This window comes from Malania oleifera, chromosome 8, assembly GCF_029873635.1.
Source record: "Malania oleifera isolate guangnan ecotype guangnan chromosome 8, ASM2987363v1, whole genome shotgun sequence".
NCBI lineage: Eukaryota > Viridiplantae > Streptophyta > Magnoliopsida > Santalales > Ximeniaceae > Malania > Malania oleifera.
In genome coordinates this window covers 92474334-92498918 of record NC_080424.1, presented here as the reverse complement: position 1 = coordinate 92498918, position 24585 = coordinate 92474334, and the positions used below count along the sequence as shown (strand labels likewise).

The window sequence follows — 24585 nt, the reverse complement described above, 5'->3', positions numbered from 1 at the left end:
GAGGTCGAGTTTAGTGAACTCCGGGGTGGGGTGATAGCCAGTTAGTTTTTGTGAGTGTCAATAAGAACTCTATTGTATATAAGTTGGGTTTGAAGCCCTGAGTATGTAATATGGGTGTATGGAATGAGTTGTTTTTTTTTTTGTACTGTTTTAATGGGTTGTAATATGGATAATTGGAAACTATTGTGTATAAAGGTACTTTAGAACTCTGGTAATGGATTATGGAGGATATTTTATTTATTTTTGCTGCATTTATATTACTGATTATGGTATTAGGTACACAGATATCACTTAAGTAGCTCCTCGAGCCCCACGTGGTAGGTCAGAGCGTTACACATTCTCTCTCTTATTTTTGATTTGTGATTTTTAAATAAACTCCTCAAATTTCTCACCAAATCTTCCTCCAACCAAATTGATAAAACAAACTATTACTTTATAAATCTGTGTCCCAAAATTCCCAACTATCATGGTCTATCAAAAAGTCAAGGATACCATTTTATTTTTAAATCTCTGAATGTCATTTTGTGAATCACATTCTTTCTCCATATATGCTGACATTTAATGGTAAGGGTTACATTTTATTTTATTTTTTCTTTGTTTTCTATATTTTTTTTCCCTATATGTTGACAATTCCTGCAACTGCTCCTTCAACTCCAAAGTTCTGCTAGAGCTATCCGGTACGGAACTTTAGAGATCGGTGCCTTACCAGGCAACAACTCTATCGCAAACTCCACTTCACGATCTGGAGGTAAACCGGGTAAATCATCTAGAAATACATCTGGGAATTCGCTAACTACCCGCATGTCCTTGAGTCTCAACTCATCCCACGACGGTTCCTTCATACAAGCTAGGTACCCCTGACATCCATCCAAAAGTAGCCTCCTCGCCTGTAGTGCTGACGGAATCTGTGGCACTGAACGCACACACGATCCCACAAACTCGTACTCATACTCCCCAAGAGATCTAAAAACTACCACCTTTCTACGACAATCGATCACAGCATAACTAGAGAACAACCAATCCATCCCCAGAATGATGTCAAACCCCGACATGTCGTATACCATAAGATTCTCCGGTAGCAGCTTTCCCTGAATTTCCACTGGGCAGTCTACCAACATCTTCCTACAGAAAGATACACTCCCAGATGGTATAGTAACAAATAACACCTCATTCATATCTCGAGTCTCAACCCCACACCGTCCCACAAAATTCACAGATACAAAGGAATGGGTTGCACCCAAATCAACAAAAACAGAAGCTTTATTCAAAAGCAATAATAAGGTACCTGTCACCACGTTCCTACATGCTCAGCGTCCTCTAGAGTAAGAAAGTACACTCTGACCGAAGCTGTATTCGTCTGAATTGTTCCCTGAGGTATCTGGTTGCTCCCTCGGTCCCCACTAACTGCAAGCACGTTTTGCCTCGGTGCTCAACAATCACGAGACTTGTGGCCTGGTTAGCCATAGTTGTAGCAACTACCCTCAAATGACCGGCACTCACCCTCGTGCCGCCTATGACATCTGGTACAACGATCACCATTCTGGCTCCCCTGAGAATCTTGGTGCTTGGTATTCTGTCGGTAACCCGAGCCCTTGCTCCTCTTCTTCCACGATCCCTGACGAGATCCCGACTGAGAACCAGAAGGTACCATCCTCTTCCTCGATTCCTGATCCGCCTCATCCTCTCGAATACCAGTCTCAATCAAGGTGGCCTTATCCACCAATACTGAGAACTCGCGGATCTGAAGCATACCCACCAGTCTATAGATATCCTTCCTCAAACCCTTCTCAAACCTTTGAGCCTTCTCATACTTGCTCGAGATCATACATGGTGGAAAGCGGGACAGCTCTACGTACCGGGCCACATATCCCTGCACTGTCATACTCCCTAAGTCAACGTAGAAAACTCATCTACCTTCGCATCGCATATGGAAGCTGGGAAGTATCTGTCAAAGATTACCTCCTTGAAAGGGCTCCACGTTATCTCCTCAGGACCAGCTCTTTGCCTCTCCAGCAGATTCACTGCAATCCACCATCAACCCACCTCCCTAGACAGCTGGAAGGTGGCATAAAGAACTCGCTGCCTATCCGTGCAATGCAGGACCTCCAAGATCCTCTCAGTCATTTCCACCCAATCCTCTGCTACTGTCGGGTCAGTTCCTCCAGAGAATGTCGGAGGATGCACGCATGTGAACCTCTCAATGGTGCACCTCGCAGCAGTAGGAGAGCGCTCGTGTCTCCTCACACTCCGCCTGATCTCCCGTAATACCTGCCTCGTCAAACCTCGAGGCACAGAAGGAGACTCATCACTCGCAGTCTCCTCGGAGCCACTTCCTAGGTTATTATCCATGGGTTCCATTCTGCAATACAATAGGAATCTATTAGTATCCCTACAACACATACAGTTAATTCAATGATCTATACTAATCGTGTTAACCACCCCCTGCCAGGTCTAGGTCTGTCCTATCACACTGACACAAAAGTCATCAATGATCTGCCCTGCTTTTACTGGAATCGTCATCTCAGGAAAAACATGGAATACCATCGACAATTCTCGATCTAGCAACCGAACAACCCTCAACCAACTTTATCCATATCCACATCCTATACTCAGGTATGTACTCATTACTAAACCTAACCAAGTCCACAAGATCTAGTAATCTAGTTAGCTCTGATACCAAGCTATCACGCCCCGAACCCGGAAATGGGACCCAGGGCTGAAAATTGTAACCTAACCTGTCCCTGTATCATACAAATCATCATAGATACAGTACACTGGATGAGGGTCCGACCCCGTGGGGTTCCCAGGCACCCTAAACACATCCAATCATAATCATATACGTAGCGAAAAAAGTCATTCTATATCAACATATGCAGTACTATACCAGAGTCTATACAAGAGCAGGACATGGTTCTAACAAAACGTACAAACTGGGTGCCTAAATACAACTCAAAATGGCAACCCAACAAAACTACAGTCCTAGCACTTACCCAAACGATAACGCAGTACACCGGCCACTACGCTCCTTACACCAGGACGCTAGTTCCGGTTACTCGAAGGACTTGTAAAAATGTACGTACAGTAGGGTGAGACACCTCTCAGTAAGGAAGAACACAACTTATATCAGTGTGTGGCATTTGAGTGTTATCATGACACAACATACAAGCAGTTGAATACAATCCAGTACTCATACACACAATGCATATACACACGCATACGGCGGCCATTTATATGCATCTCCGTCACAATACACACATATAATCAGTACACAGTGTCGTCACACTCATCGGCCCGAAGCCGGTCCATGACAATCCAACATTGGCCCGAAGCTATCCGCGAAGCACGGCGCCACCGGCACATGGCTAATCCTCGACTCCCATGGCATCGTACTAGCACTAACTAGTGGATCCACACCCTTCACCCTGATCTGCCGGAAAAGGCTTACGCCCTCGGATATAGAGTCGATCACTCTTACCTATGTGGTAGGCGATAAACACACGCCCTCGGATATAGAGCCGGACACTCTCAGTACCTGGAATCATTTTGGAATCCCGGTCCAATCAGCAATTTCGGAACCACGCTCCTATCAGAAGTTCCGCATATCACACACATATGCATGCTCATATAACCAAACAAACCACACTCATTTAGTAATCAAAAACATGGTTTTCCAAGAAAATACAGTTTAAACAAAGTCAAGGCACGACCATCCCAATATCACAGTATAAATCACAAATATACTCGATTTTCAACAAAACCCAGGATTCAGCCCGTCGCCCCTTTTTTCCCAAAAATTGCAATAATGAAAAACTCATAATTTTCCCCGTTAGATCCCCCCAAATGAGTAGCCAAAACACACATAGGACCATGGACCACAGTTCCACCGAGTCCGATTTTAAAAATAACCAATATAACACAGTTTCCCCTTACCTTAACCTTGTAAGCAAATCCCAAACTCCAAAGTCCCTAAACAGCGAACCGAGTTTCAAAACCTACCAATCACAGTATAGAATATACTCACAAAACTGATACCTACAAAACTATCGGATCAGAATTAAAAACCGAGCCTTACCTCGATTTTACGCCGAAACCCGAAAATCTTCGAAACGAGATTTCGATCCGTAGAAGTTGTAGAGAATCCTTCCACGACCCTCATGGTAGCTTTCGTTTTCTAATTCCGTCAATGATCGGTAAAGAATTCTATAGAGAAGGAGAGAGTAGAAAGAGTTTAGAGAGAGAGAGAGAGAGAGAGAGAGAGAGAGAGAGAGAGAGATAGGATTGAGTTTACATAATGAAGAAGTAATAGAAATTTCCTTTTATAGCCCTTGACCCGAAAATTTTCAATTTTGCCCCTTAATATTTAAACCCATTTTTCATATTTTGGGTTCTTACAATCTCCTCTCCTTACAAAAATTTCGTCCTCGAAATTTGCCATCTTTTATTCCCAGATTCATACATACAATCAAATACATAGACACAACTCAAGAGCGAACTGGTGATCATCACAGCGCAATCTCATCATACACATACACATACATATCCTCACTTATGGCAGAGGAATACCGTGGTTACATATACAACAGTCTCAGGAGTTCACAATACTCACACTCCCGACGACTAACCACCTATCCCAACCCACAGTAGGATAATGTGCAAGTGCTCAAAATAACTGCGGATACTTCCGGCATATTTCCGTTTCTAGTTTCCAAGAAGCTTCCTCAACCTCATGGTTCCGCCACAATACCTTCACTAATGGTATCTCTCTGGTACGAAACTTCTAAACTTTACGGTCTAGAACTTGAACAGGTATCTCTTTATACGCTAAAGTATCCCCAATTTCCAACTCATTATAACTAATCACATGTAAAGGATCCAACACGTACCTCCTCAACATGGAGACGTGAAACACATCATGGACCCTCAAAAGTGCTAGAGGTAATGCAACTCTATAGGCTACCGGACCCACTCGCTCAAGTACTTCGAATGGTCCGATATACCTCGGGCTCAACTTGCCCTTCCTGCCGAATCTCATCACTCCTTTCGTTGGAGCAATATGCAGAAATACCTTACCTCCCACTTCAAACTCTAACTCACAGCGGTGAACATCTGCATAACTCTTCTATCGACTCTGAGCTAATTTAATCCTCTCCCGGATCAAACCCACCTTCTCAGATGCCTGCTGCACAAGTTTAGGTCCTAACACCTGACGTTCACCAACCTCATCCCAACACAAAGGAGATCAACACCTCCGACCATACAAAGCCTCGAACGGTGCCATCTCGATACTAGATTGGAAACTGTTGTTATAAGAAAACTCTACAAGTGGCATAAACTGTATCCAGCTACCACCGAAGTCTAACACACAAGCTCACAACATATCTTCCAAAATCTATATCATCCTCTTCGACTGTCCATCAGTTTGGGGGTGGAACGCTTTACTGAAAGTAAGCTTCATCCCCAATGCCTCTTGCAAGCTCATCCAGAATCGGGAAGTAAACCTTGAGTCTCAATCTGATACTATGGACACTGGTATCCCGTGCATTCTCATAATCTCATGCACATACAAATCTACTAGCCTACTCAAAGGATAGCTAACTTTCATCGGTATGAAATAAGCAGATTTCGTCAATCTATCCACGATTACCCAAATAGCATTTTGCCCGTGAAGCACTGGTAGCAAATTGGTCACAAAGTTCATGAAAATATGCTCCAATTTCCACACCGGAATAGGCAAAGGCTGCAATGGTCCTGCCGACCTCTGATGTTCAGCTTTCACCTGCTGACACGTCAGACACTGCTCCACGAACTGAGCAATCTTCCTCTTTATACTAGACCACCAGAAGGTCTCACGCAAGTCCCGATACATTTTCGTACTATCAGGATGTACCGTAAATATAGAACGATGTGCCTCCTCTAGAATCGTCCTTCTGATCTCATCATCGCTCGGAACACACAGTCTGGTCCCAAACCTCAGCACACCTCCCTTAGAGATGTTAAACTCTGTATTCAGTCCCTGTTGTACCTTTTCCATAACCTCTGTCAACTCTGCATCACTAGCCTGCGTGGCTTTTATATGCTCAAACAAAGTCGGTTGGACCACCAAACCAGCAAGATAAGCCTGATGATCACCCACCACCAACTCTATACCTGAGCTCTTCAAATCCCGTCTGATGTGACACTGAGTTACAACCACAGATACAGCCGTAGGCTCTGACTTCCGACTCAACGCATCAACTACCACATTTGCCTTCCCCGGGTGATAACTGATCGTGCAATCGTAGTCTTTAATCAATTCAAGTCACCGCCTATGCCTCATATTCAACTCCTTCTGCGTGAAGAAATACCTGAGGCTCTTATGGTCATTGAAGATCTCACACTACACCCCGTACAAATAGTGTCGCCAAATCTTCAGGGCATACACAACAGTAGCCAACTCCAGATCATGTGTAGGGTAATTCTTCTCATACTCTTTCAATTACCGAGAAGCATATGCCACAACCTTACCTTGCTGCATAAGCACACATCCCAAGCCCTTCAGAAACACGTCACTATAAATCATAAATCCACCATCCCCCGAATGAATGGTCAATACTGGAGTAGTAACCAACCGGTGCTTCAACTCCTGAAAGCACTGCTCGCAATCACTAGTCCACTCAAATTGCTCTCCTTTCCTGATCAATCGTGTCAGAGGTCTAAACAGTTTAGTGAAACCCTCTACAAACCAACGATAGTAACCCGCCAGTCCTAGAAAACTCTGAACCTCTTGCACATTCTTCGGCCTTACCCAGTCGACCACAACTTCAATCTTGCTAGGGTCAACTAATATACCATCCCCAGTAACCACATAGCCTAAAAATGTAATCTGACTCAACCATAATTCACACTTCTTCATCTTAGCATACAATTTCTTCTCCCTTAAAATCTGTAGCACTGACCACAAATGTTCCGCGTGCTCTTTCGTACTGCTCGAGTACACCAGAATATCATCAATGAATACCACTACGAATCGATCTAGGTACTCATGGAAAACCCTGTTCATCAGATCCATGAACACCACGGGAGCATTCGTCAACCCAAAAAGTATGACTAAAAACTCGTATATCTGGTTCGGAAAGCCGTCTTCACTACATCCTCCGCTCTAATTCTCACCTAATGATATCTCGGTCACAAGTTGTTCTTCGAAAAGACCCGCGTCCCCTACAACTGGTCAAAAAGATCATCTATACAAGGTAACGGATAGCAATTTTTCACAGTCACCTTATTAATCTCACGGTAGTCAATGCGCATCCGCAACAACCTGTCCTTCTTCGTCACAAATAATACTGGAGCTCCCCAGGGCGAAACACTAGGTCGAATGAATCTCCTGTTCAGTAATTCCTACAACTACTCTTTTAACTCTCGAAGTTCTGCTAGAGCTATCCGGTATGGAGCTTTAGAGATCGGTGCCTCACTAGGTAGCAACTCTATCGCAAACTCCACGTCACGATCTGGAGGTAAACCGGGTAAATCATCTAGAAATACATCCGGGAATTTGCTGACTATTTGAATGTCCTCGAGTCTCAACTCATCCCGCGGCGGTTCCTTCATACAAGCTAGGTACCCCTGACATCCATCCAAAAGTAGCCTCCTCGCCTGTATTGCCAATAGAATCTATGGCGCTGAACGCACACACGATCCCACGAACTCGTACTCCTGCTGGCCAGGAGGTCTGAAAACTACCACCTTTCTACGACAATCGATCACAGCATAACTAGAGAACAACCAATCCATCCCCAGAATGATATCAAACCCCGACATGTCGTATACCACAAGATTCACCAATAGCAGCTTTCCCTGAATTTTTCCACTGGGCAGTCTACCGACATCTTCCTACAGAAAGATACACTCCAAGATGGCATAGTAACAGATAACACCTCATTCATATCTCGAGTCTCAACCCCACACCGTCCCATAAAATTCACAGATACAAAGGAATGGGTTGCACCCGAATCAAACAAAACGAAAGCTTTATTCAAAAGCAATAATAAGGTACCTGTCACCACGTTACCTGCATGCTCAGCGTCCTCTGGAGTAAGAGAGTATACTTTGGCCAAAGCTGTATTCGTCTGAATGGTTCCCCGAGGTATCTGGTTGCTCCCTCGATCCCCACTAACTGCAGGCACGTTTCGCCTTGGTGCTCGACAATCACGAGACTTGTGGCCTGGTTGGCCACAGTTGTAGCAACTACCCTCAAATGACCGGCACTCACCCTCTTGCCGCCTATGACATCTGGTACAACGATCACCAGTCTAGCTCCCCTGAGAATCTTGGTACTCAGTATTCTGTCGGTAACCAGAGCCCTTGCTCCTCTTCTTCCACGATCCCTGACGAGATCTCGACCGAGAACCAGAAGGTACTATCCTCTTCCTCGATTCTTGATCTGCCTCATCCTCTCGAATACCAGTCTCAATCACGATGGCCTTATCCACCAATACAAAGAACTCGCGGATCTGAAGCATACCCACCAGTCTATGGATATCGTTCCTCAAACCCTTCTCGAACCTTCGAGCCTTCTCACACTCGCTCGGGATTATACATGGTGCAAAGCGAGACAGCTTTACGTACTGTGCCGCATATCCCTGCACCGTCATACTCCCCTAAGTCAGTGCAGAAAACTTATCTGCCTTAGCATCGCGTACTAAAGCCGGGAAGTATCTGTCAAAGAACAACTCCTTAAAACGGCTCCACGTCATCTCCTCAGGACCAGCTCTTTGCCTCTCCAACAGATTCACTGCAATCCACCATCAACCCACCTCCCCAGACAGCTGGAAGGTGGTATAAAGAACTTCTATCCGTGCAGTGCAGGACCTCCAAGATCCTCTCAGTCTTTTCCACCCAATCCTCTGCTACCGTACGGTCAGGTCCTCCAGAGAACGTCGGAGGATGCATGCGTGTGAACCTATCAATGATGCACCCCGCAGCAGTAGGAGAGTGCTCGTGTCGTCTCACACTCCACTTGATCTCCCGTAATACCTGCCTCATCAAACCTCGAGGCACAGAAGGAGACTCATCACTCGCAGTCTCCTCAGAGCCACTTCCTAGGTTATTATCCTTGGGCTCCATTCTGCAATACAATAGGAATCTATTAGTATCCCTACAATACATACAGTTAATTCAATGATCTATATTAATCGTGTTAACCACTCCCTGCTAGGTCTAGGTCTGTCCTATCACATCGATACGAAAGTCATCAATGATCTGCCCTGCTTTTACTGAAATCAACATCCTGGAAAAAACACGGAATACCATCGACAATTCCCGGTCTAGCAACCGAACAACCCTCAACCAACTTTACCTATATCCACATCCTATACTCAGGTATGTACTCATTACTAAACCTAACCAAGTCCACAAGATCTAGTAATCTAGTTAGCTCTGATACCAAGCTATCACACCCCGAACCCGGAAATGGGACCCAGGGCTGAAAATTGTAACCTAATCTGTCCCTGTATCATACAAATGATCATATATACAGTACACTGGATGAGGGTCTGATCCCGTGGGGTTCCTAGGCACCCTAAACACATCCAATCATAATCATATACGCAGCGGAAAAAGTCATTCTATATCAACATATGCAGTACTATACCAGAGTCTATACAATAGCAGAACATGGCTATAACAAAACGTACAAACTGGGTGCCCAAATACAACTCAAAATGGTAACCCAACAAAACTACAATCCTAGCACTTATCCAAGCACTAATGCAGTACACCGGCCACTACGCTCCTTACACCAAGACGCTAGTTCCGGTTACTCGAAGGACCTGTAAAAATGTACGTACAGTAGGGGTGAGACACCTCTCAGTAAGGAAGAATACAGGTTATATTGGTGTGTGGCATTTGAGTGTTATCATGACACAACATACAAGCAGTTGAATGTAATCCAGTACTCATACACACAATACATAATAGAAATTTCCTTTTATAGCCCTTGACCCGAAAATTTCCTTTTTTGGCCCCTTTCTTAATATTTAAACCCATTTTTCATATTTTGGGTTCTTACAATATCCATCCATGCAATTGTTCAAAGAAAACATTTTTCATCGGCAATCGATACCAGTATGTTCACAACTTTCATGCACAACTTTGATTCACATATACATATTGGAGAACAACAATTAAACATTCCCAATTATACATAAATAATGCAATAAGACTATACAAGTGAAATCAAAAGAATCATACTACTGTACAACACAATATAGGGGTCAAGTACATATACAACAAATGCCTACTCAAGTGCCACACGGAGGTTGTCTCCAGTCTTGGGGTGGTTGTTGTCTGCGTCCCCCCTCTCCTTCCTGGTCATATTCAACTGGTCTTCTGCCCCGTCATTGTCCTATATGTTTATCATCTCCGCCTTGAGGTACCACATCATCAACATCCATATGAAGCAGACGAGGAGATTACTCATATGATGATGTTGGACGAGAATGAGGTGGCATGGCTGGTGCATCCATGTCCTTCACATCTACACTATCATCCAATAGGAATGACATGGATAGGGTGGCAGCAGAGTCAAACGAGGTGTACAACCTGCTACTAGATGACCCTGCAATATTAGCTCCTATCAAACATGCATAGGGTGCTGACGAACCAAACATGTACTCACTCTATACAATAAGTGGCTCCGTGAACCACTAAATGCACGCGGAGCATGTCCTCCTCATACTGGAGCTCCTCAACCTCCTCGTACAAGAGGGTTAGGTCGAGGTACATGGGTCCGTCGTCCGTCCTCGTGGACAATCATCAATCCAACTCTTACTAATCCTTGTATTGCAGAATTTGGAGACATCATATCTATCTCATGCAGTATGTCAGCCTAAAATATAGAACACAATTTAGTTAGTGCATTTACATCATAAAATACACATAACAAAAATACTATGTGTGGGTTAATGTCTACACTTACGAGGCTCATATATACAACGAATGTCTTGTCCATGAAGTGTCATGTGATGGACCTATACCACCTCAAGTATGAGTCATCTGGACACAAAGGACTGTCATTTGGCTCCACTGGGATGATATGCTCTCTCCGATGCTCCCATGCATCCACATACATCCCATGGAAAGTCGTTAGGTTAGTCACCCCTCGACCACGTCCATCATTTGAATGGAGGTCGCACCCATGTATATGTACCCTTGATGTAGAGAAGGGGTCGGGAATGCCCTAACAATAGCTAAACTACTGCAGACCTTAATCAGGGAGGTACCACTCGACAATATGAAAGCATGTGACGGGCACTCAGGCTATCCACAAGTCATCCCAACATTATAATTGGCGGGTAAGTCAGCTATAACCTCATCGATGTACAACCTCCATGTAAACTACACATAAATAGAAGTAAAATTTAACTAGACTATACATATATTGTACAAAAAAACTGTGATTTGTTGAAATTAAATACCTCAAGCTCTCGGTGCATGTCCAACTCGAACCTATACCAAGGCAATGTATGTTGAGCAACTAACGACGCCCTCATCTCATCCCTCCACTTGTACAAAATGAAAACATAAATATTAGAATGTAATGAGCAATAAGTACTACAAAGTAGTATTCATAGTACATAGAGTACAACTCCATTGTAGGTGGATGTTGTTACTAATCGGTATGCTAGTGGGACTGGGTTAACTAGACAACCGTGTTCGTCCCTCTGAATCTACAGCACACCAAGGTGCGAAGGAGCTAGGGAGGGACATCTCTTCTAGGTCCAGATCTGTAGTAATCGTAGTGGACCACATATCTTTTGGCTCGATGATTGTGTGGCATGACACATGTCTTTGTACAAACACGCCAAAGTCGCAGATGCCCAACTATACGAGCAAGTCTACATAAGGTCTGCGAACAGTGGCAGAAACATCATATAGGTGTAATTGCTTGACAGGTCGCAAAATAGCATCCCACATATCAACTGTAAAATGTGGGCTCATGCGTAGCATGCTACAGTATTGGCATTTACATTTGCTGATTAAATCCCGAACTATAGCTATAGATACTGTATGCAGATGCGGACACCCTGCATCTTGGTGTCGGGTGGCACAATGTAATGACCTGCTTAATTTACTACATAATCATACATATTGAATACTCTGACACCACTAACTTATAGCATAACAAAGTCAATCCGAACCCATGGGTAACGGGGACACATCTGTCATTCACAGCGGACACCTAAGCAGCAGTAAATATAAATATCATCCATCCAATCATAGAATACAATACTAGAGTTACTTACATTCCACCATATTACTATATATATATATATATATAATCCTTAAAACATAAAAAGATAAAACTATGATCTTACATCAAAAACCTACTGACCCTAGTTCAAAAGACTCACCCTTCTAACGGGGTAGTACAACCGCCTCAACAGCGTGGGGCTCAGTTCACCTGTCTTTTTGGGTTCCCTGAAATGGTTTAAGTTGGAGAGAGACACCTCTCAGTAAGGAAAATAAACTAAATACAGTTGTGTGACAACATGAATATTTATGTGCTACAATAAATATACAGTACATATTGCATGCTTGAAAACATTGATAATATTATAATTGAATAAACATATAATTTCATAATTATACTAAATCATACTATATCTCTTTGTTCATAAAATCATCTGATATAACTAATAGTTCTAAAATTTACCCAAGATGTATAGCTAACTGATCTCATGTATTACAACCCCATGACGGGTTGTGTAGCCCGGAGGCAAGACCCAACAATGGCTGGCCGACCATTACCGAGTCAAAAATGTCTATAAGTACGATATGCCCGCCACACCCTAGTCCGGACTGCCAGGTGGACGTCTACAACTTTACACTGAAAGCAACATTGACTATCCATCTCCCACCCCCTCTACTAACAGGGGAAGTTAGCACAAATCTGAACTGAACTGAACTGTATAGCTACGGTATCGTGCTCCTGATAACTGATATGAACTTTCATCCGGGTTCTGATAACATATAGTACATGATAATATACTGTTTTAATATAAATAGATTGATAGTATTTTCTGATTTCTATCATAACATAAATAATCATAGCCTTATGCTGGATACATACATAACTGCGGCCTTACGCTGAATAACATACATAATTGTGGCTTTGCGCCGACTATCAATCATGTTCTTGCATTGAATATATCATAAATACTTAAATTGATGGGTTAGTGGTGTGTGTTAGTGTGTGTGTAGGTAAACCTATGGGTGTTGGCGCGTTGTGGTGTGAGTGTGTAGCAATGAGTGGCTCGTGCTTTAGTGCATGAAATGGTGTGTGTAAATAGTGTGGCTTTTTGTGTTTGTAGGCAGTGCACATCAGTGGGTGAGTGTTGTGTGTGTAGTTTAGTGTGTGTAACAGTGATGTTGTGTTAGTGGATGTGTGAGTGAGTTGCAATAACCAACATGTGCATGTGTGTGTGTTAGTGATGCTGTTAGTGCGTGGGTATATGAGTGTGTGTGTGTGTTGTGCCTGGGTCATCTCCTCAAACACTCTGCTCTCACTAGAAGGGCTCAAACACTTGTCGTACATGTCAATAAGCGAATTGCTCACTACTAGTGATGATTGGCATCCAGAAACAATGACCTATGCATGAATTTCCCTTCCGCAGGAAAACTTGCGCACACCCGTAGAAGCACTCAGAGTGGTGGTGCATGAGAAGTGATCGGGCTTCACGATGGAGATTTGCATATAGTGGAACAAATAGAGAGCTCATTGGTGGAGACCCAGGCGAGAGTAGCTAGTGAGCATCGCGTTCCAAGTCTTTGTGTGGCAATTCTTCGAACAGCTTCCACGCACATGCGATGCGTCCCGATCCTGAGAGAGCTGTAATTTTATGTGTGATATGGAACAAGAGCGGATGCATTTGCATGACATTCTAACGTTAAATTTAAGCACACCCATCAATGAGAATTAGAAATTGAGCAATTGCTTGAGGTCATGCATGCGCTCCAGAAACAGTATATGTAGGAATGCCATTGCCTACCAGTGACAGACCAGAGCATTTGGGGAAATTTGGATTGACCCAGAGGTGTTTCTCTGAAATCATGATGTTGGAATTTCAAATCGTTCATCAATTTACCCTCCCTCAACCAAGTGGATTGTTTGAAGGCTTTCACAAACACCAACACTCCAAGAGTCTAGCAATAATTGGCGCCCAAAAAGTTACAACAGAATCATATTTTCCCCCGTACATGCGCGGTTCTTTTGGGAGAGAATATTTTTCCACTACTGGTAGGCTTTTCCTTTTTTATTTGTTTCTTTTTGAATTTCTTTTTTCTTTGTTGGATGAACCCTGAGGTTTTTGTCCGCACCCATTATTTTTAGCCGCTCATTTTCATGTATTCTTTTCATTTGGGCAGTGTTGCTTTTCCCTTCTTTCTTTTATTTTTGGAACTTCTTATATATTTATTTTTGTTGTCCCATTTTGTTTTTCCAAAGTAAAGTTCCGGATTTTAAAAATAATACTTGATTCCCGACAATAGAAAGACCCAAACTCAAAAAAGAATGACTCAATAAAATACTCAATTTTAAAATCAAAAGACCCAACTTAAAATTCAAAAATCTTAAAAACTCAATTTAAAATTAAAAAACTCTATTCCAAAAATTTGAAAGGCTCAATTTAAAAATTCAAAGACTTAAAAAAAAATTGAATAACTCCATCTAAAATTAAAAGATTCAACTCGAAAATACCAAGACTCGATTTAAGATTAACAGGCCCTTAATTAAAAACTCAATTTTAAAATTAAAATACTCGATTTAAAAACTTAAAGGACTCTATTTTAAAAATATCCTAAACTCATTTTTGAAAATAACCAGGAGTCAATTTTTAAAACAGGGCTCCAATTTAAAATAGGATTCGATTTGAAAACTCGGGACTCAAAGACTTAATTTAAAACATTGGGGGTTGATTTAAAAACATCGGGACTCAATTTAAAATACTGGGAATCAATTAAGAATATCAGGACTTTCAAACAGGTCCTCCAATTTTCGGAATTCGAAATCAACTTTTATTACACTGAATTTTCTTGAAAATGACCTGATTAAAATTGGGGTATTGACAAATATATCTTTATTTTAGCTGTGGAAGGGCTAAAGTTAAAGCATAAGTCACTTCATCATTAAACAAATGAAGGTCTTATGTGTGTGTGTGTGTGCGCGCGCGCACGCCGAGGGACTAATTGTGAAAAGCGTTATGAAATTGGATCATCAAATAATTGGTCTAATAGAACTTTGGAAAAACGAAAGCAAACAGAAAAAGGAGTTTGCTTGTATTATAAACTTCTAACTCAGTTTGCTTGCAGTCATTTTTCTTAATTTTATTACTTCCACATCATTACATCAACATTGGTTTTTTTTTTTTATTCAAAGAAAAATTTAAATCATATTAGGAACATTAATTTGGAATGTTCAATTTAAATTTATGAAAAATTTATAAAAGTAAAATATAATTTCATATTACACTTTATTTAAATTGACCCAAATCAAAATTATCTCAAAGCTAAAATATTAAACACTAGGCAAGCGATTGGAGATCTGAAATCTTCTAACAGACTCTTATCACACCAACTGGCAAATTACCTTACACATATAGGTGAGAAGGCAGGCGTGGTGAGAGGAGGACTTCCAGCGGCGTTGCCTTAGTCATGGTTAGCCCAAAGCACTCCCCCATGTCAACTGGGTCGTTGTCTAGAGTCGCAATCTCAAACCTATGTAGCAAATTGGCCAGTGTAAAATGCACAACCTGAAGAGCAAAAGAAACTCCAGGGCACATTCTTCTGCCACTGCTGAACGGGATCAACTCAAAATTCTGCCCCCTCACATCCACATCCTTGTGGGTTGTCAAAAATCTCTCCGGTTGAAACTCGTCTGGATCGGTCCACACTTGCGGGTCTCGGTGAACCTTCCACAGGTTCACCACCAGGCGTGTGCCGGCGGGGACGTGGTGGTCGCCGACGGTGCAATCTTCTATGGATTCATGAGGTGCTCCTAGAGGCGCGGCGGGGTAAAGGCGCAGGGTCTCCTTGATGATGGCTTGGATGTATACCAAGTGTTTGATATGAGTTCCCTGTAGTTGTTGCTGTCTCCCAACCTGGGCTTCCAATTCTTGTTGGGCTTTCTTTAGAGTGTGGGGATTGTTGAGGAGCAAGCAGAGAGCCCATACCAACGTCACAGTTGAGGTGTTGGAGCCCCCCAACACGAGAGCCTGCGGTCAACTATGTATACCATAGACAACACACTTGTAGTATTTGGTAATGGAATCAACTCTAAATATTGGAATCAGAATTGTAATGCTTAATCTTATTCAGATGATTCCTACTCTTACATACCTTTTCATTTTGATTTCAAACGTTTACGGTAAAATCAAAATAATATTTTATAACAAAATATAATACTTTTAAAATATATACAAGAAAATAATAAAATACTATTGTATAACATAATATAATGCTATGGTGGTTGTTTTATTATTTTACTCTTTTATATTAAATAATAAATTATATTACAGCATCATAACATATGATATTTTTATTAATAATTTACATATTAAAATATAATACTTATAAAATAAAAGATAAAATATAATATTAATAATATTATTAAAACATAATAACAACAACAATGATAATAATAATAATACGTAAAGTATAATCAAGTACATGATTATCAAAATTATTTTAATGTAACAAATTATTTATTATATAGTAATAAAATAATATTATATAATAAATATATTTATAATATTATTATTTCACACTAAATTAATTGAATAGTATTTTTATACTAACTAGACTCATTTATGGTTCCTATGTTTATATATACTAACTATTGAACCAAACATGAGAGAGAAATATGACATTCCGTTTACAATTCAATAAATTTTGATTTTGATTTCGATTCTGATTCCAATTGTGAAACAAACATGGGTTCTATTATGGGCGGCCTCGGCATATGTACATATTCAATTCATATATATAGTGTCTTATGTTTTTAAGGTGAAACTTGAAACTTCAGGGTTAGTTTAGTATCTCTATTAAAAATTATGAAAATGAAAAATAAGAAAAAGAAATTAAAAGTTTGAAATAAAATATCCAAAATTAGCAACTTATTTGATTAATATTTGTAAATTTAAAATAAATTAAAATTTTAATTAAAAATATATATTTTTATCTATAAATCAAATAAAATATTTTAAAAATATAACTAAATCATATAAGTGCAACATAAAAAAAATTTAAAAAACTCTAATAAAAATTAAAATGATTATAATTATTTTACTTAATTGTTATATTCTAAAAGTGATAATTGAAAAGTAGTAAAAATATTATTTATTAATTTTTATTATTTAATTTGTTTTTTGAAATCTATGGATATTTTTATTTTAAATTTTTTTAAACTCATATTATTATTTTATTTCAGTTTTAATCAAAAGTGTGTACAAAATAAATGATTTAATTTTAAAAAAATATATTTGAATATTAAATTTTTTGACAACATGTTGACAAAACAACTTAAAATCATAAAATTTGATTTTCATTTTTTTTAATAAATAACTGAAAACCAACAATAAATAGGGCTTAATTTTATTTTCATTTTTTAATATTAACTTCTAATATTTTTTTTTTTTACCATTTGGTAAGCATGGATGTGTAAATAGGGCTTAATTTTTGTTCTCTTGGTCTTTTCGATCCCAAGTAAATATTAGAATTAAATATATTCATGAAAATTGTCTTCTCCAATAGACAAAAAAAAGTAATAAAGACGAAGAAGAAGAAAAAGGAGTTGTATTGATTGAGAATTTACCAGGCATGTAGATTTGTTGACAGTGTCGACGCTGTAATCGGAAAGCCTCGAAAGAGCTTCGTCGCGCTCGAGTACGGACAACATAACGCCCATAAAGTCGCCGCCGTCTTCCGCCGAAACCGGCCTCTTCCCCTTGTGCTCCTCCAACCACTCCTCCATCGCGCGATCCAATTCCGCCGCGGTTCTTTTCATTTCCCTCTCGTATCCCCCCACATCCAACCACCTCAGAAACGGAATAGCGTCCCCCACCACGAACGACCCTATCAACCGGAAGAACTCTTGCAACGCCTTCCGAAACCGATCGTCGGCAGCGCCGCTATCTTCCAAACATCTCTCTCCTATCACTGTCCTAAGAATCACCTTCAGATTTATATCCCCAAACCACTTGTTCATATCCACCAGCACCGCATTTGAACCACCGCCACCGCCACTGGCTCTGGACCATCTCCGATAGATATCGATTACGGCAGCCTTCACTTGGGATTCAGAGACGTGCTTGAGGGTCTCGAGGCAGTGGCTGGAGAGGAGATGGGTCACGGCTATCTTGCGCACGTGGCGCCAGTAAGGGCCGTAAGGGGCGAACCCAAACACGGCGTAGTTGTAGCCCATGTGCTCCACGCCCAATGCTCTGGTGCGGCTGGCGAAGACTTTGTCATGAGTGGTCAGACACTCCCGGGCCATCGCTGGATTGCTAACGACCAGGGCCCGGTGCATGCACAGCTTTATGGTGAAGATTGGGCCGTGCTTGTCGGCCATGCTCCCCAGCTTCCTGTGGGGGAGTTGGGATCCTCCGAGGAGATGGAGGTAGGGGTGAGCATAATTCGGGTAAAACCGAATTAACCGGATTAACCGGCTGAAATTGGCCGGTTCGGTTCGGGTAAAAAAGTCATTTCGGTCGGTTCGGTTAAATTTTTTAAAAATCTCGGTTAATCGGGTTCGGTTCGGTTAACGGTTAAAAAAACATCAGTTAACCGATTAACCGAAATTTTATACTATATTAATAAAAGGGCCTGCGGCCTGCGGGCGGGCGACTCGGGCTTCGGGGCTTGGCCCGCTTGGCTGCTTGGGGCTTGGCCGCTTGGGGCCTGGGCCTGGTGGGAAAAAAAGGCTCCGTGCGGCGCCTTCTGGGAATCTGGGCCTCCGTCCTTCACTCATTTCACTCCACACTCCAGTCCACAGTCCACAGCCCACACTCCACAGTCCACACTCACGGTCCACAGCACCAGGCTCCACACTCCATAGAGGCACACGCACAGCCGCACAGACACACACAGACTCACACTCTCACAGATTCACAGTGGGGAATCGGGGATTTGGGGATTAGAGTTAGGGTTTATCATCGCTTCCTCAGTCCTCTGTTCCTCGGTTTCTCTATGCTCCGCCGAGTGCCGAGTGCCGATTTGCCCTGCAGGCCGCAGCTCTCCTCTGAGTCCTCTCCTGCCTCTCCATCGGAGTCGTCGGACATTCGGACCACCTTTGGAGGCTTGGAGCCTCTCGTCTCGGACTCTCAGTCTCAGCCACCAGTGCACCACCTCGCCGTGACCTTGCCGTACAAAGCCGGACTCCAGTGAGCAGTGGCCGTAAGCCAGTAAGTCAGTAACTCCTCCTCCTCGTCTTCTTCTTCTTCTTCTTCTTCTTCTTCTTCTTCTTCTTCTTCTTCCACTTTTGTTATTATATTTATGTGCGTTTTTTGGGTTTGCATTTATCAACATTTTTGCTGCTTCATTTTTAATTTCCGGTAGAAATTATTAGAAGGTTTATTATTATATTTTATCGCCGTTTTTCTTGTTTTGGGTTCTTTGTTCTATGGTAAAATATCATTTTTATTAATAAAATTAATAAATAAGGTATTTAATTAAGCTAGATTTTGTTTTTTAATTTTTTTTTGTATAATTATCAATTTTAAATAAAATCGGTTAAAATCGGTTAAAATGGTTAACCGAATTACCCGTTCGGGTAATTCGGTCGGTTCCGGTTCGGTTTGCACGCCCAATTCGGTCGGTTCGGTTAACACTTTTGGTTAACCGAATTTTTCGGTTAATTCGGTTAATTACCCGAATTCGGCCGAACCGACCGTTTGCTAACCCCTAGATGGAGGTGGCCGATCACCGGCCACGCGCCGGCGGCTTTGGGGGCAGCTATTTTTTGGCCGACTGACTTCTTTCGGAAACTTGTAGAAATCCATAACAGGGAATAGAGGAAGAGAAGAACAGTGAAGGCGGAAGCAGCGTAAGTGGCGGAGGAGGAAGGGAGGAGGAAAAACTCCATGCCTGTCTGCAGTTTTCCTTTCCTTGGCGCTCTGAATGAAATGTGATAAGGGGTACGAAATATCTTTGAATTATTACGTGTACATTTTGTTAATGTCAAACCGCAAAACTCAAATAAAATTTATAATTATCAAAAAGTATTAATAAACTAATTGTAGACACCAGATTGTTCAGGACCTTACATAACCAGATAAAAAAATAAAATTTTTATTTTATAAAATACAAAAAAAAAAAGAGATACAGAAAAAGGAAAAAAAAATACATTTTACATTTTGGAAAAAATGGAAAAAAAAAAAAAAAACAAAAATGAATGGAAGTGGGTCATCAGTTTTCAATTTGCAACTATTTCAAACATGCTGGAAAAAGAAAAAGAAAAAAAAAAGGTTAAACATAAAATATAAATGTGATTGGCATGAATGAATTACAGTGAATTTCTAGATTGATAAAATTAAAGGCCAATTGGCATGGGTACTATGGATATACCTAGAATATAACACGGATACCTAAACAGCAGGAAATATAAAATCATATACATATCAAATTATCCAACCAACATAATACCAAAGTTTATCACAATTGTCATTTACATACACACATTCCAAAATATTCAAAAGTGGCCAAGGGTCACCACCCAAAAATTTGTTAGACCCTAACAAAATAACTTACCCTTCAAACAGGGTAGAATAGTTGAACCCTAATGCTACAGAGCTCTATCCGCTCTTATATCTAGGGCTCCTGATATATTTATATGGTTGGGGTGAGACACCTCTTAGTAAGGGTGTTAGATTTGGTGTATTCCCAAGAAGGGGGGAGGGGGTGAATTGGAATTTTAAAAGTTCTCTCCTAGGCTAAACGAGATAGTCATATAACACAATTTAGGGTCTTTCTAATCATACACTAATTGCGTAAATAATGATATGCAGAAATTAAATCATGCACCGCATTCACACTATAACATACACGTGCAATAAATATAAAGTGCGGAAATATCAACGGACACACGATATGTTATTGGGGTTCGGCTAATACTGTCTACGTCCCCGGCTAACAAGTACAAAGATTACCATTATAGGCTCACTTAACTGGTGGAGCGGCACCTAAACAATCAAGTCAATTAGCACAGGGTTGACCTCAACCTTTACAACCAGGTCAATTAACACAGGGTGACCTCAACCTACACAATCCTTACCGAGTTGGATTACCGCCCTCTCAAGCCTCGCCTGAAAATACAACAGTATTCACTCAATCAAATGGTACAATGATTATGCTTTCATGAAAAGCAGATATGTACCCCAATACGCATAGTATACTTAATCAATCATACATCAACAATATAGGAAGTGTAAACTTAGTGATGCAAATAGTTGTGCTATCAACACTCAATATGGTATAATCAGTAAGATGCTCAAGAGTGCTCAAACCAAGCTATTTCTTTGAAACAATAAATATCATATATCAATAATGCACTAGAGTTTCAAAGATGCTGCAAATACTCAGAACAACTCAAAAATATTTTCTTCAATGCAATATACTCAAGAGTTGTTTGAAAGAATAATATAGTTTGTTAAAAAATATTTTGCACAACAAAGTCAAGTTATAGGAATCTTTGCAATGACAATGCAAAGATCCTTAAGCTACTAGGTTTTTCCCCACAAAACATTTATTAAATAAAATTTGTGGGGAAACCTTGCTTAACTCCCCAAAATCAATACCAATCAGTAATGGGAGTATGAGCAATACTACTAAGCAATAACCCAAGCAAAAACTCTCACAAAGCTAAGATTAATCAATGGAATGAAGGTGTGAGAGTGTTTGGAAGTATTATAGGCAAAATGGGGTTTTGGGTTTGAGAGAATTTTGGCTAATGATTTTTCTTATTCTCTGCTTAATCCTCACAAATGAACTCATGTTTATAGACCAAGGCAAAAATATAACCATTTAGGACCTATTGAGTATTATTAGAAAAGTTCAAAAATGCTTAAGCACATCTAACCCTCATTAACTCAATTTTACCTAAGTTAAATTAATTTTAACCCGATGAGGTTCGGGTGGTTGAACCTTAGTTCGGTTACCCGAACAGACACAAGAATAAAAGATATTTAATTAGATTCAGTCGCCCGTGTCAGGCTTCGGTAACCCAAATCAAAGTTAGTAGCCTTTGTTCATAACTTCGGGGGCCCAGTCATAGGGTCAGTCGCCCGAACTAATGTGTTCGGTCGCCCGGGGCTCTTTTTGAACTATATCTCTCAATAGCCTGAGTTTGTGGAATGTCCCTTTCGAAGGGTTCGAGCGTCAATGGAAGGTATGCACAAAATGGTTCGATCACCTGAGAGCCCAAGCCAACTATTGACTTCTCAACAGTTCGGGCACCCGAGGAGTTTTGAACTCCTGGGGTTCGGTCGCCCGAACTCTCTCATTTTTCTTAATAATATTCATTTTAAGCACATTTTTAATACTCTTGTATTTTGTATGATATATGTGAGAGTGTTGGGACTTAGAGTCATACTAAGGTCTTACTAAGGCCGTTTTGAGATAGTCCCAAAAATCCGGCGTCGGTCGACCAAACGATGCCCTAAGGTCATTCGGTCTCTATGGTCAGTCTATGGCATTTTTGAGCTTACAAACCTACATCTATGACATGCAGAAATTATTACAGACCATATCCCTAATTACTATTACAGACCCATATTACATTAATAGTCTTTTTAATATGAAATAGAATCTTCACGGTCTTCAAGTTTCACTTCAGGTTGCCACATGCCATTATATGAGTATGTGCCAATAAAAACCTGCACACAAACTTGGCAACCATTAAATACCAAGGTATTTGTCATGATCAAAACATGGTATGACCTATCAGGTCAACAAAGGGAAATAAACTAATATCAGTGTGTGGCAACATGAGTATTTTTTTTATTATACATATAACAGTACATAAATCATACTTGGTAAAACTATCTATAACATATCTGGGAAAACATATTTTATCATAACATGATATAACATACTGAATTTCTATACATATAAATCATCTCAAATAACTGTACATGGAAAACACCCTAGATGACTAGCTGGCTAGTGTCATATCTTACCCCCACATGACTGGATTGTGCGGCCCGAAGGCCGGTGTAAAGACTCGAACTTGAATGGGTTCCTATATATAAATTTTTCAGCGATTGCAAATAAATCTAAATCTTTTTTATTTTCAGAGTACTAATTAGTTTTATTACAAATATATGTCTCAACTATTAAAATGTAAAATTTTAAAATTCTAAAATACATAAACATATTCTAAATTGTATTATGCTAATTTTTTTATTCTACTTTACTCTTTCTACTCCCGCTCATGCACTTGTTACTCTAGATTTTTGGTACGCTCCTCAAAATGATATGAAATGTAAAATTATGATTGGGGTAAGACGACGCTTAGTAAGTAAATAAGATTATTATTAGTGTGTGGCTAAAATGAGCTTTCAAAATATTTTAATTTTGTAAAATAATATTTTAATATTATAACTTTAAAAATGCTTTTAAAATAAATGTAAATTTTAAAATTTCTGCATAAAAACTTTTGTCATCAATTACAACAGTAAAATTTTATAAACATATACTATAATTGTTAAATTAAACTTTTAACTTTAAAAACTGTAATTATAACTTTTAATTATATACGTATATATACTTTTCTTTATACGTTTCCTTTAAATCATCATTTAGGCACAAGAATGGCTCAGTTCATATAAACTTATACTTTACCTTCAAATCATCAATAACTTGGTACACGTAATTAATTATGTATATACATATATTGTAAAAATCACTCTTAGGTCTGTTAATCGTAAGTCATGTTTATTTCCATGACTAGGTTGTGCGGTCTGAAGACTGGACTTAACTAACTGGCTGACCAAACTAAATCAACGTACATCATCATAAGTTAGATTTTCCCTATTAAACCCTGGTCCGATCCAGGTGTGCACTCGGGAGAAATCCACTACCATATAAAACCATTCTGTAAACAGTGTGGGTGCACTCTGATCCGTTTAAACTTTAAGCTATGATACCGAGCATCTATAACTTTGAACTTTTTTTGCCATAAGGGGTTTTAAAAATATTTTTATTATATAATTTGTACAATTAAAATAATATAATAAAAATATCATTTTTACTCATATTTTCGTGAAATACGCAACGTAAAAAAATTCAACTCATGTAATTTTTACTCATATTTTGGTGAAATATGCAACATATAAATAAACTGATGTCACACAATTTTCGTGTTAAAAATATTTTCTTGAATAAAAATTAATGATGTAAAATATCTGAGAGGTTTAGAACATTTCTTAATTCTAGAATAAATGCAAGTATATTAAAAATAAAACTAATATAATTAAATATGCGTAAAAATAAACTCAAGAGAATTTTATGAAACTAACTAACATAATCGAAATTTACTTACAAATAAACTCGAGTATG

The 24585-nt window shown here is 39.9% G+C and overlaps 1 protein-coding gene across 1 annotated transcript; it reads right to left on the bottom strand.

The window, feature by feature from the left end:
* Positions 1–15623: 15623 nt before the first annotated feature.
* LOC131162817 (cytochrome P450 CYP82D47-like) lies at positions 15624–20113 on the bottom strand. The gene is made up of 3 exons (XM_058119413.1): positions 19945–20113; positions 17846–18651; positions 15624–16247 (listed from the first exon to the last, which is right to left on the bottom strand). Exons 1-3 carry the CDS (start codon positions 20111–20113, stop codon positions 15624–15626), a joined length of 1599 nt encoding a protein of 532 aa, XP_057975396.1.
* Between the last annotated feature and the right edge of the window lie 4472 nt (positions 20114–24585).

Bases quoted from the DNA above. Each gene is read 5' to 3' on its own strand.
- LOC131162817 (XM_058119413.1), bottom strand. From the start codon at position 20,113: ATGGAGTTTTTCCTCCTCCCTTCCTCCTCCGCCACTTACGCTGCTTCC. The intron at 18,652-19,944 runs ACCTCCATCTAG...ATGCTCACCCCT, and splicing joins CGCGTGGCCGGTGATCGGCC to ACCTCCATCTCCTCGGAGGA. The intron at 16,248-17,845 runs GTAAATTCTCAA...AGTTGACCGCAG, and splicing joins TCAACAAATCTACATGCCTG to GCTCTCGTGTTGGGGGGCTC.